Below are 11,506 nucleotides of genomic sequence, written 5' to 3' on the forward strand. Positions count from 1 at the left end.
TTCCCAGCCCGGTGCCACACCACCTCCTACAGTCTCATCCTACTTGACAGGCTGAAGAAGAGAGGAAAGTGATGTGAGATGAGGAGTCTAGGAAGGACTGAGAAAACTGCCAGGAGGAGATGCAAGTTCCACTAGTCAAATAGCACCGGAAGTAATCATAATTCAACTTAGGTACCTAAAGGAGGCTACTCCATAGTTTTTTACTTTTGCTTACATAGTGCCAGATGTGGTAGGGACAATGGGGATGTCCTCAGCCTCTGTGGGGATAGACCACGGAATCTGGAACTGTGGGGCGAGCTCCCGCATGATGGTGTTCCTGGCAGGAGAAAGATGAAGAAGCTTTGTGAAAATGAAGAAACCTGAGCTACATGCATGAAGTGCATGAAAAGCTGCAGGAGAATACATTAACCAAAAGTCTATACTCTGTATTAAGGACTCCAGTGTTTGTAGTAAAATCATTAATAAATGCACAGGTATGACAAACAGCAAATCAAATACTAAGTTTACTTTTAAGTGGGAAGAAAAGGAATATAATTAGAGAAGAACGTTGAGGTTTCAGCTATATTCTTAGTATTTTGTTTCTTAGTATTTCATTTCTTCCAAATCTATGCTGTGGTCATTCCCAGTGGTGTTTGGGAGACCATATGGTAACAGGGATCAAACCTGGGGTCAATCATGTGCCTTAAACCCTATTTTTTCTCTCTGACCCCTAGTATTTTATTTAATATATATGGTGAGTACAAGGATGCTTACCATGTTAATTTTTACAGTTTTTAGTGTTTAAAATACTTTTATGTTTTATGGCCGATTTTTGTTTTGGGATCACATGAAGCAGTACTCAGAGCTTACTCCTGCACTCAGGAATCACTCCTGGCAGTGCTCGGGGAACCATCTGGGATGCAGGGAACAGAAACTGAGTTGGTTGCATTCAAGGCAAGTGTCTTATGCATTAACTCTCTCCAGCCCCATGTGGTCAATGTTTAAAAGCATCAAGTGTGACAATATTTAGTAAAAATAAACACTGTTAATACAATGCAGGAAAGGATATACTGTTTTGTTTAAAAAACTATTAACAAGGGCCAGTAGTATAGTCGAAGTGACATCTGCAGTTGTCTGTTCATTGCAGCACTGTTTACAATAGCCAGAATCTGGAAAAAACCTGAGTGCCCAAGAACAGATGACTGGTTAAAGAAGCTTTGGTACATCTACACAGTGGAATACTAAGTAGCTATCAGAAAGGATGAAGTCATGAAATTTAATATACAAGTGGTACTACACGGAAAGTATCATGCTAAGTGAAATGAGTCAGAAAGAGAGGGATAGATATAGAAAGACTGCATTCATCTGGGGAACATAAAGCAACAAAATAGGAGACTAACACCCAAGAATACCCGAGATAAATACCAGGAGGATTACTCCATGTCCCTGAGGATAGCCACACACGCTAGGGGAAAAGGCAGGTCAGATAGAGAAGGGAGCACCAAATAAAGGGTGTTGGGAGGTTCCTCTCAGGATGGGAAATGCGTGATGAGAGTAGACTATAGTCCGAACAAGATTGCCACTCAATGTCTCTTTTGCAAACCACAGCACTCAAAAGGAGAGAGATAATGGAGGGGAATGCCCTGCCACAGGGGTAGGGTGGGATGGGGGGATGGGGGTGGGAGGGATACTGGGACTGGTGGTGGTGGAGAATGGGCACTGGTGGAGGGATGGGTATTCGATCATTGTATAACTGAAACCCAACCACAAAAATTTGTAAGTCTACAACTGTATCTCATGATGTTTCGCAAAAAAAAAAAAAAAAAAAAAAAAAAAAAAAAGGGCCAGAGAGATAGCAGAGATAGCACAGGGGTTAAGTTACATGCAAGGCCTAATTTGATTCAACCACAGTCCAAGTCCCAGTACTATATGGTCTCCCATACATTCACCAGTTATAGTCCAGGAGGTCCCTGAGAACAGCCAAAGTGGCCCAGTGAGGTGGGGGTAGGGGAGGGCAACTACAAAGACCCCAAGTAGCAGCAAGAAACATTCTTGGAGGACCCTCATACTGAACCACCTGGAGTGGTTCACCAAAGTGTCCCCCTGGATCCTGGATATTGGCAGGTGTGTACGTGTGTGGAAGAGGTGGATGGGGTTACGCAATACCACTCCGGGGAATATATCCCAGAGAAGCAAAAAAGTATAGTCGAAGTGACATCTGCGTTTGTTTGTTCATTACAGCACTCTTTACAATAGACAGAACCTGGAAAAAACCTGAGTGCCTGAAAACAGATGACTGGTTAAAGAAACTTTGGTACATCTACACAATGGAGTACTATGAGCTGTTAGAAAAGATGAAGTCATGAAACTTACATACAAGTGGTACAATATGGAAAGTATCATGCTAAGCGAAATGAGTCAGAAAGAGAGGGATAGACATAGAAAGATTGCATTCATCTGGGGAACATAAAGCAACAAAACGGGAGACTAACACCCAAGAGTGGCCGAGATTAGTACCAGGAGGTTAGCTCCATGGCTTGGAGGCCAACCACACATTCTAAGGGAAAAGGGAGCTCAGATAGAGAAGGGAGCACCAAATAAAAGATGTTGGGAGGATCCTCCCAGGATGGGAGAAGCATGCTGAAAGTAGACTATAGACCAAACATGATTGCCACTCAATGCCTCTTTTGCAAACCACAACACCCAAGAGGAGAGAGAGAACAAAAGGGAATGCCCTGCCACAGAGGCAGGGTGGGGTGGGGGGTGGGAAGGATATTGGGATCCATGGTGGTGGTGGGCACCGGTGGAGGGATGGGTATTTGATCACTGTATAATTGAAACCCAAGCACAAAAATTTGTAAGTCTACAATTGTACCTCATGGTGTCTCACTAATAACAATTTAAAAAATAAATAAAAAAGTAGATGGGGTTCCAAAATAAGGAAATAAAACTTCTAACAGTAATTACCTCTGGGAGTACAGTATTGTGAAGGCAAGGGAGCTGAGAAGCCATTTCTGTGTTTTGTATGTTGATCTGTTTTACTTTTTAGTCATTTTTCATTATATTTTTACTATTTAAAATAAGGAAAAAAGCTTTTATTTATTTATTTATTGCTTTTTGGGTCACACCTGGCGATGCACAGGGGTTACTCCTGGCTCTGCACTAAGGAGTTACTCCTGGCGATGCTCAGGGGACCACACGGGATGCTGGGAATCGAACCTGGGTCAGCCGCGTGCAAGGCAAATGCCCTACCTGCTGTGCTCTCTCTCTAGCCCCAGGAAAAAGCTTTTAAACTGTTCTCTAAACCCATTCGTCCCCAGTCTGGACAATGTGTTCCTTACCCCAGAATCTTGGCACAGTCATCATAGTATTTCATAGAGTTCTTGACAAAACTGAAGCCATTGACATCACACACAAAGGAGTGACCATTGGCACGAAGAAGGTCAAATCCACAAACTGTTTGCTTTGGGAAAAAAAGAGGCAATAAGGTCACTCTTTCTTTCCAGATCCTCTCCCTCATTCTGCAACCCACCACAGGCCCTTTCTCTTACCTTAAAAGCCACGCAGACTTTCCTGGCCACCAGTTTTTCCATGGCAGTCAGCATAACTGGGTATCTAATCTCTTTCCCTTCACTGTCTCGTTCAACCTTCCCATCCAAAGCAGGAGACTTTCTGGCTTCAGCATGGGCATAATCGGGCCCCACTGTATACACCTGCAGGTACATAGCATCACTGAGTATGCCCATTGCTCACCCTGCAGGTGAGAAGACAATGTGAGCACTAGATATGAAAACTAGTTTCAAGTGACATAATAAAAACACACCTGCCACCACAAACACCCCAAAAAACCCTGGTAATTAAGAATAAGGAGACTAACATTTTTGTTGCTAAGTCCTAAAGAAGCATCACAAAATGAAAATTTATTTCTATCCAACTAGTTCTTTATTAAGAAATATCTTACCAACCTTATACCACATACCAAATCACTCTTGCCCTTGATGTGACAGTGATGATGTAAACGTTCATTCCCACCCATTTGCTAACTTCACCCGAATATTTATTTTCTATGACCTCCCACTCCATGCATTTCCATTGGCTTTTCAATACCCCACCTCTACCCAAACACTTAAAATCTCTTAAATCCCTGTATCCACCATAACCTTGACATCTGTGCCATCTGTTGGCATAAATTCTTCATAGATGTATGATCCTGTCTTTCGGACGCTGCTCTCTGGAGAGTAAACACTGCTCCGGCTGCCAATCTTCAGGAGGAAAAGAAAACAGAAAAAAGCTGCCTCTCCCTGACCCACAAATCATTCAGCTTTCCTCCCAAAACATCATTTTTTGGCTGGGGGTGTGGAGGGGGCGGTGCTGGGGATCCTTATCCAGTTCTGCTGCTCAGGGACTATTCCTGTCTCTATGCTCAGGAGTGACCCCTGGCAGTTCTTAGGTGACCTCCCAGGTGCCAGTCATGGAATTGGGGTGAGCTGGATGGAGCATGAACCCTGAGCTATCTTTCTGGAGCCCCCATAACCTCATTACTTTTTTGGGTGGTTGAAGGGAGCCACACCTGGAAGTGCTCAGGATTTACTCCTGGCTCTGCACTCAGGGATGACTCCTGGCAAGTTTCAGGGGCCATATGTGATGTCGGGAATCAAACCCAGGTTGGCTGTGTGCAAGACAAATGCCCTATCCACTGTACCATCTCTCTAGCCCCACAACCTCATTCTTGTCCTTCTTCCTCTCATATTCCACAAATGCACCTTACGGAAGAGACGCTGGCTTCCTCCTCCAGCTGAGCTGGGGTAATAGATGTAAACATTGTGGTCCTCAGCACTCACGGGCTTCTCCACAAAGGGCTTGGGAAAGACAGCTCCATTTACCTCTACCTGGTCTTCACCTTCTATCAGGTTACACTCTGAAAAATAGGTGTGTGTGTGTGTGTGTGTGTTCCCAGCACCAAGGGTTATAGAATACTTTCAACTCCCAATTCTCTGAATTTCACTCCCCAATCTCACTTTTCTATAGCCACACTGTCATATGGCATTATATAAATTCTATAAGATGTCCAAGGCTCTGCTCAAGACGCATGGCTCTAGCTCCACCCGTAATCCAATAAACACAGTCTTAAAATAGTTGATACATAGGAGATGTCTAGAGGATAGTGAAGTGGGCTGAGACATACAAAGCCAGGCAGGGTAGGACTGGACAAAGTCAGGTACTCACCTTCAGGTCGGGCAGGGTCACGGTTGAGTACAGCATATCGAGGCAGATCAATACCCTCCTCCTGCAGGATCCGGTACACTTCCCTCCTGTCACCCCCAAATAAATTAGCTGGGAGAGGTGGGGGATGGTGACAAAGGGGGAAGACTAGGGATTTCATGTACTCAGGAACTGGAAACACGAGGGTAATCAAACTCAACTGTATATAAATTAAACATGTTAGTTTGACTCTGCCCCTCCCTGGGTGGATTCTCTAGAGACCCATGATCTCAGGGCCACAATCCCACCAGCCAACAGAAAGCCATACCTGTCCTGGATATAATACTGCATAGCAAGGTCATTGATAAGAAAGGGGTTTCGAAGCTTAGAGTAAGCAACAGCTTTGTCCAGAGGAAAGCCTGGAATGGAGAAAAGAAATTGAGAGATCAAAAGAAAGCTAAAGAGATAAAGTGGGAAAACAGTAAGAGAAATAGACTAAAGCTGTTAGCTTCTACTGAGTTTCTCTACCCACCTAAGCCACCACTAATCTTTCGGCCCAACTCCCTAGACTAGAACATTCATCTAAGAAAAATTAAAAAGCAATGATTTTTAGGATCCTTCTAGAGACCAAATTCAATCAAAGACCCTAAGTTGGAGTGTCCTTAGGTTAAAAATATGAGCTTGCAAATACGCCCAATAAATCCTCCCAGATGGAGGGAAAAGAAACCCCTCAGCAATGTTCTCTACTGTGTAAGTACCCATAGGAACTGCACTTTCCAGTATAGTGGCCCCAGATCACTGCTTCCCAGACCCCAACCTTTGGAGTGAAAAGAGATGAGGCAGTGGCAGGATGGCCAGTTTTCCACAGGCTCATTGAGGATGACATCTTCTCCAAGGATAATAACAGTCAGGTAGTCAAATCGGCAGAGTCGCTCTAGAATTTGGGTCATTGGCTTGGACTTGGATTTCTTGGTCATGGCGCAGATGCCAACAATGATCTGTGGTTCTGGGGGCTACAGAGAGGAAGTGCTGTTAGAGAGTCAGAAACAGACCACCCCAAGCAGGAAGCAATCTCCTTAGGGCAAAGTTTCTTAACAGGAGTTGTCTGAGTATGTTCTAGATTGGGGCATCTTAAGGGATTCCTATTGCATAGCAGTCTACCCAGAATAGAAAATGGGGGGCTGGAGCGATAGCACAGCGGGTAGGGCGTTTGCCTTGCATGGGGCTGACCCGGGTTTGATTCCCAGCATCCCATATGGTCCCTCGAGCACCGCCAGGAGTAATTCCTGAGTACAGAACCAGGAGTAACCCCTGTGCACCGCCGAGTGTGACCCAAAAAAAAAAAAAAAAACAGAATAGGAAATGGTTTTCAGGCACAGAACCAATATACATGAGACAACAGAAAGAGATAATAGGTGGAGACTTCAAAGACAAGCATCTAACCAATGGTCATAACCCTCCCCTGAATTGGATTGAGCATTTTTATGATAGGGAGTCTATGCTGTTGCCAACCAAAGAAATCACTTAAGACAAGGGTCCCAACACCAATTTACATCATTTGCCTTAGTCTTACCACTTCGTCTTCCTCATCCTCAAGGAGCTCGCTGTCACTCTCATCTGTCCTCATGCCTATTCCACGGGTGCCCAGGCCCTCATCTCCAGATCCAAGAAAGAAGTGGGCTGTGGCGCTCTCGCCCTCACTGGCCGGCAATGACCACATCCCCGTCGGAGCACCCACTCATCCCGCTCTGCAGGGATGCAGTGAAGGGTGTTCCATATCCCATCAATACAAGTCCCTCCTTTCTCTAAGCCCTCTTCCAGCAAAGAATAGGGGCAGGATTGGGGTGGAAGTTGGGGATCAAGGAATAAGAAAGTAAGAGGAACTACAGAGGGACTAGGAGAAATAGTTAAGTGTCTACAGGAAGAAAGATCAAAAGGAAAAGAGGCATGTGGAGCAATGGCTTGAAATGACTAAAGATTCATAAAAGAAACACCTGGTCTCCCTTTTCCACCCAGTTCACCCACCTACAACCAGGAAACTAGTAAGAGGATCAGGAAATTAACCCTTACAGTGCTGGCATGTCCCTATGTCGGCCAGCAGAAAACACCATTCAATCCAGCAGCAAATGGGAAAGGCAGTTTCTCATGGAGTGGCGTCTACTGATTCCTATTAGAAGAGAAGGTTAGAGTGACATTTTAAACTTTGGATTCATTCCCAAACCATGCCTCACCCTTCCCTTTTCCGCAGTGATTTCTGAACACAGGGAATTTACTTCAAGGGATGAGGAATGAAAGAGCTCAGTTACATTTACCTTTTTTTTTTGGGGGGGGGGGTCCATACCTGGAGATGCTCAGGGGTTACTCCTAGCTCTGCACTCAGGAATTACTCCTGGTGGTGCTTGGGGGACTATATGGGAAGCTGGGAATCGAACCCGGGTCGGCCGCATGCAAGGCAAACGCCCAACCTGCTGTGCTATCATTCCAGCCCCCTCAGCTACATTTACCTTTAGCCCTGATGTTTATTCTAAGTATTAACTCAAAAAGCATTTAGTGAGGGTATCTTGTGATATATTAAAATCCCCTACGTGGGGGAAGCAGTAGTACAGTGGGTAGGTCATTTGCATTGCACGCAACTGAGCTGGGTTCAATCCCTGGCACTCTATATGGTCCCCCAAGCTTGTCAGGAGTAATTTCTGAGTGCAGAGTCAGGAGTAATCCCTGAGCATTGCCAGTAATGGCCCAAAAGCAAGAAAAATAAAATAAAAAATTACAATCTAGTATACACAAGTTACAGACCAACAACTTTTAAAAAAGAAATCAAAATTACTAGTGAAAACAGGAAGAGCTTCTCAATACAAATTGCAGAAATATACATGCAACATAATGAATACAATTATTATGCTTATGACTACATAATTATATATGTATCTGTAGACCAGATGCATAACTAGAAGTATAAAAACATGGACTAGAAATGTATGTCCATAAAGAAAACCACTATCACACTTTGAAAAGAACAGAACTAAGAATCTGAACTGAACTTCACAAACTTACCTATGTCTACTTCTATTTTTAAAAAGATCTGAAACCAGACCAAAGAGATAGTCCAAGAGCTAAGGCACTTGCCTTACATATGATCAACCCTGGTATAATCTCCAGCACCATACAAACATCCAAGCACTGCCAGAAGTAATCCCTGAGCAGAGCAAGGAGTAAGCCCTCAGCACTGCTGGATATAAACCCAAAACAAACAAACAAATCTGAAATAAATAAGCAAAAGGCTCATGTTTGTTAGTGCTGAATTGTGGGGCTACAGGTGTTTTGTTTTCCAAAAAAAAAGGAATTGAGTCATAAATCAGCAATTTTACAGTGGTTTCCAAAAGTTCCCAGAATCACTGAATAATGACTAATAATAGCCAAAATCCTTAAGTAAACAGATTTACCCTTTTGTTTTGGGGCCACACCCAGCAGTGCTCAGGTGTGGCTCTGCACTCAGGAATCACTCCTGGAGGGCTGGGGGGAGGGGCAAGGAAGGGGGTCATATGTTATGCTCAGGATTGAACCCAGGTCAGGCACATACAAGGCTAATGCCCTACCCACTGTGTGCTATCTCTCTGGCCCCAGTGGACTTGTGAAATAGTATTCAGTAATTACATTTCATATTTTAAATTTAAAACCTGCATTACAAGTGGGGTTTGCAGCTCTAAGTAGAAAGTTATAGCTGACCTTTATATAGTCCTCGACCTTTGCAGTCTTCACCATCTGCTGGCTCCGTTGCTCAACCACCATAACATTCTCCTCAGATCTAACATTTCCAGTAATGGCCTGTGGGTCTTAAAAGTACTCTCCCTGCTCCTGATTAACAGGCTATTTCTTTGAACTTTTAAGTGACCTGACCCATTTTCCGTGACTTGAGGCATTCCAGAAATCCTGGTAGAGTTTAAGCAAGTGGGGTTTTGTTGCACTCTTTATCCTTTATCTGAAGCAGGAACTTTTTCTCAAGTCTAAGATTCCTAACCCTTGACCCTTTCCGCCAATCAAATCCTTTCATTTTTCTATTGACTCTACAGAGTCAAGTTCTTGAAATTCTATAACTCTGTATCAGGGGGTGATAATAGAACAGGAAAGGAAAGTCTTCGCAAATATGGTCTAAAGAGATGAAAGATCTAATTCCATAGTTAACAAAGTAAAAATAGAAGCCTGACAAAAATAGCTATGAAATAAGCCAAGATTTATTTAGATGTACCTCTGGGAGAAGCTGGAGTTTAATGTGGTGTTCCACAGTCACTCCCTTGTTTTCTGTGTTCTTTTCCTCTTCCCCCTAACCCCCAATAGTTTATTACGAAAGAAAAAAAAACTTTATTTTACATTAGGCTAAAGGGCAGTCTTACTCTGGCCTGAACCAATGTCGAAGGGAGGGAGGAGGGCAAGAACGGGAAGGGAAGAAGAGATGGGAGGGAAGGAGAGGAGGTGAGGAGGGAGGAAGGAGGGAGGAAGGAAGGAAGGAAGGGAAGGGGGAGGGAACTTGTTGGTAAGGACGAGCCAGGAGCAGAGGGCAATCTCCTCAGGGTTATTTATGTGTAAATCAGATCTAGAGGGCAGTGTCATAGTACAGTAGGTAGGGCACTGGGCTTGTGCTAGGCTGACCTGGGTTAGATCCCTGGCACCACATAAAGTCCCCCAGACCCCTCAGGTGTGATCCCTGAGTGCAGAGTCAGGAGTAAGCCCTGAGTACTGCAGGGTGTGGTGCTCCCTCTCCCGCCCCCCTCCAGCCCCCCCCCAAAAAAAAACACCCATACATCAGTTCTGAAGAAGCAAGAGAAGGGTACACTTCTTATTCCTTAGAATTCAAGGCTGTATCAGTCAGTAGCCTTTGGCGTTCCTAAATCAACAGGCACCTGATGATTTAGGTACCTCAGGGCCGGGAAACGCCGCAGGAGAGTCCAGGCAAGAAAATGCCCGCAGGTGACCAACACAGGCGCAACCTCCGTTTCTTTCGATGCCATTTCTGACCCTTCCCGCGTAATGCAGGTCTTGATTCTGACTCAGTGAACTGCGCCGCGGCCCCCAGTTCTCCCTACCAACACTCTCCTCTCTTCGCCCCGCCAGCGACACGACGCCGAGGCGCCAACACAGGCCGACCACCGCAACGAACAACCCGACTCATCTCCGCTCTCGCCGCTCCCCCCGCCCAGCATCCAGCCACCCTCGGATGAGTCACCGCGCCGGGCGGCGGCGTCCGCCCGAAGCCCCGCGCCCCGCGCCGGCCTGTGAGATTCCCGCTTCCCCCTGCCCTCCCCTCCCTCCGGGCTCACCGCGCGGCGCAACCAGCCCTTTCCTCACGCCGCTCGGCGGCCCCTGCCGCTTCCACTCCCCGCCGCCCTCCGCCCCCGCCCACGCGCGCCCCCTGGTCCTCACGCAGCCCGGCGCGCGCACACCGCTCCTCGCGCCGGGCCCTCCGAGCCGCTCCCCGCACGGCCGCGGGTCACGAACACCCCCTCCCGCCCCGACTCCGCCGGCCTCCGCCCGCCCCCACCGCCCGCGCCTCGCTCTCCCTGCGCTGACACCGGGGCCCGGCGGCGCTGACGCGGCCAGCCGCGCGGCCCCCGGCACTCCCCGCGCCCACGGGCCCGCGCCCACCCCTCCGATACCGCCCCCAGCCCCAGCCACTCCCCCGCCGCCCCCGGCCCTCACTCACCCGCCTCCCTCCGCTCGCGCAGCCGAACCTGCCGGCAGCGACACCTGACAGCCGCCCAATGGCGGCGCGACTTCTCTGCCGAGCCGCCAATCAGCGGAGGGCGCGATGCGGCTCCGGTCAGGCTGCGTTGGCCGGCGCCCGTGCGCGGAGGAGGGTGGCCCCTAGTGGCCCCGGGGGTAAAGCGCGACCCGAGGCTTCCTTTCCTTTCCAACTGCGTCGCGACAGTTCGGAGCCTCCGGGCCGACTTGCCTGCGAGGCCGAGAAAGGGGTGGGGAGGGGGCGGCGGGGCAAGGGAGGAAGGGAGGAAGCCAGTTGCAGAGGAAGAGGTAAGAATTGTGCCCGTACACCTGTGTAAGGTGAAAAGCGAAGCCTCTGTTTGTTTCGTGAGAACGGAGTATAGGGGCCGAGAGAGGGTACAGCGGCTAGGGCGCTTGCCTTGCACGCGACTGGTCTGGCTCGATCCCTGGCACCCTATGTGGTCCCACGAGCACTGTCCGGAGTGATTCCTGCGCGCAGACCAGGAGTGAGCCCTGAGCTCCGCCGGGTGTGGCCCCAAAACGAACAAAACCAAAACAAAAAACAAAAACGAAGTTTGAAATATGCAGAGAGCCAATAGATGTAGGTTTA

At 47.3% G+C, this 11,506-nt stretch overlaps 1 protein-coding gene across 14 annotated transcripts in view; it reads right to left on the reverse strand.

The window, feature by feature from the left end:
• PPIP5K1 (diphosphoinositol pentakisphosphate kinase 1) overlaps positions 1-10,932 on the reverse strand; it is a 46,743-nt gene extending 35,811 nt beyond the window's left edge. For 4 of the 14 annotated variants that reach the window (XM_056134327.1, XM_056134320.1, XM_056134317.1 and 1 more), the window contains exons 1-11: positions 9,428-9,584; positions 7,252-7,348; positions 6,755-6,929; positions 5,999-6,194; positions 5,510-5,600; positions 5,206-5,291; positions 4,743-4,897; positions 4,140-4,241; positions 3,531-3,692; positions 3,321-3,442; positions 215-316 (exon numbers count right to left, since the gene is read on the reverse strand). In XM_056134327.1, the coding sequence (XP_055990302.1) occupies positions 215-316; positions 3,321-3,442; positions 3,531-3,692; positions 4,140-4,241; positions 4,743-4,897; positions 5,206-5,291; positions 5,510-5,600; positions 5,999-6,194; positions 6,755-6,901 (1,163 nt within the window). In that variant the 5' untranslated portion in view covers positions 6,902-6,929; positions 7,252-7,348; positions 9,428-9,584. Of the gene's footprint in view, positions 1-214; positions 317-3,320; positions 3,443-3,530; positions 3,734-4,139; positions 4,242-4,742; positions 4,898-5,205; positions 5,292-5,509; positions 5,601-5,998; positions 6,195-6,754; positions 6,930-7,251; positions 7,349-9,427; positions 9,586-10,879 lie in introns of those variants that run through there. The other 10 variants (XM_056134326.1, XM_056134329.1, XM_056134322.1 and 7 more) reach the window with 6 other exon arrangements.
• Positions 10,933-11,506: the final 574 nt, after the last annotated feature.

The sequence above is a fragment of the Sorex fumeus genome, unplaced genomic scaffold (genome assembly GCF_029834395.1).
Source record: "Sorex fumeus unplaced genomic scaffold, SorFum_2.1 ptg000098l, whole genome shotgun sequence".
NCBI classification, from domain to species: domain Eukaryota; kingdom Metazoa; phylum Chordata; class Mammalia; order Eulipotyphla; family Soricidae; genus Sorex; species Sorex fumeus.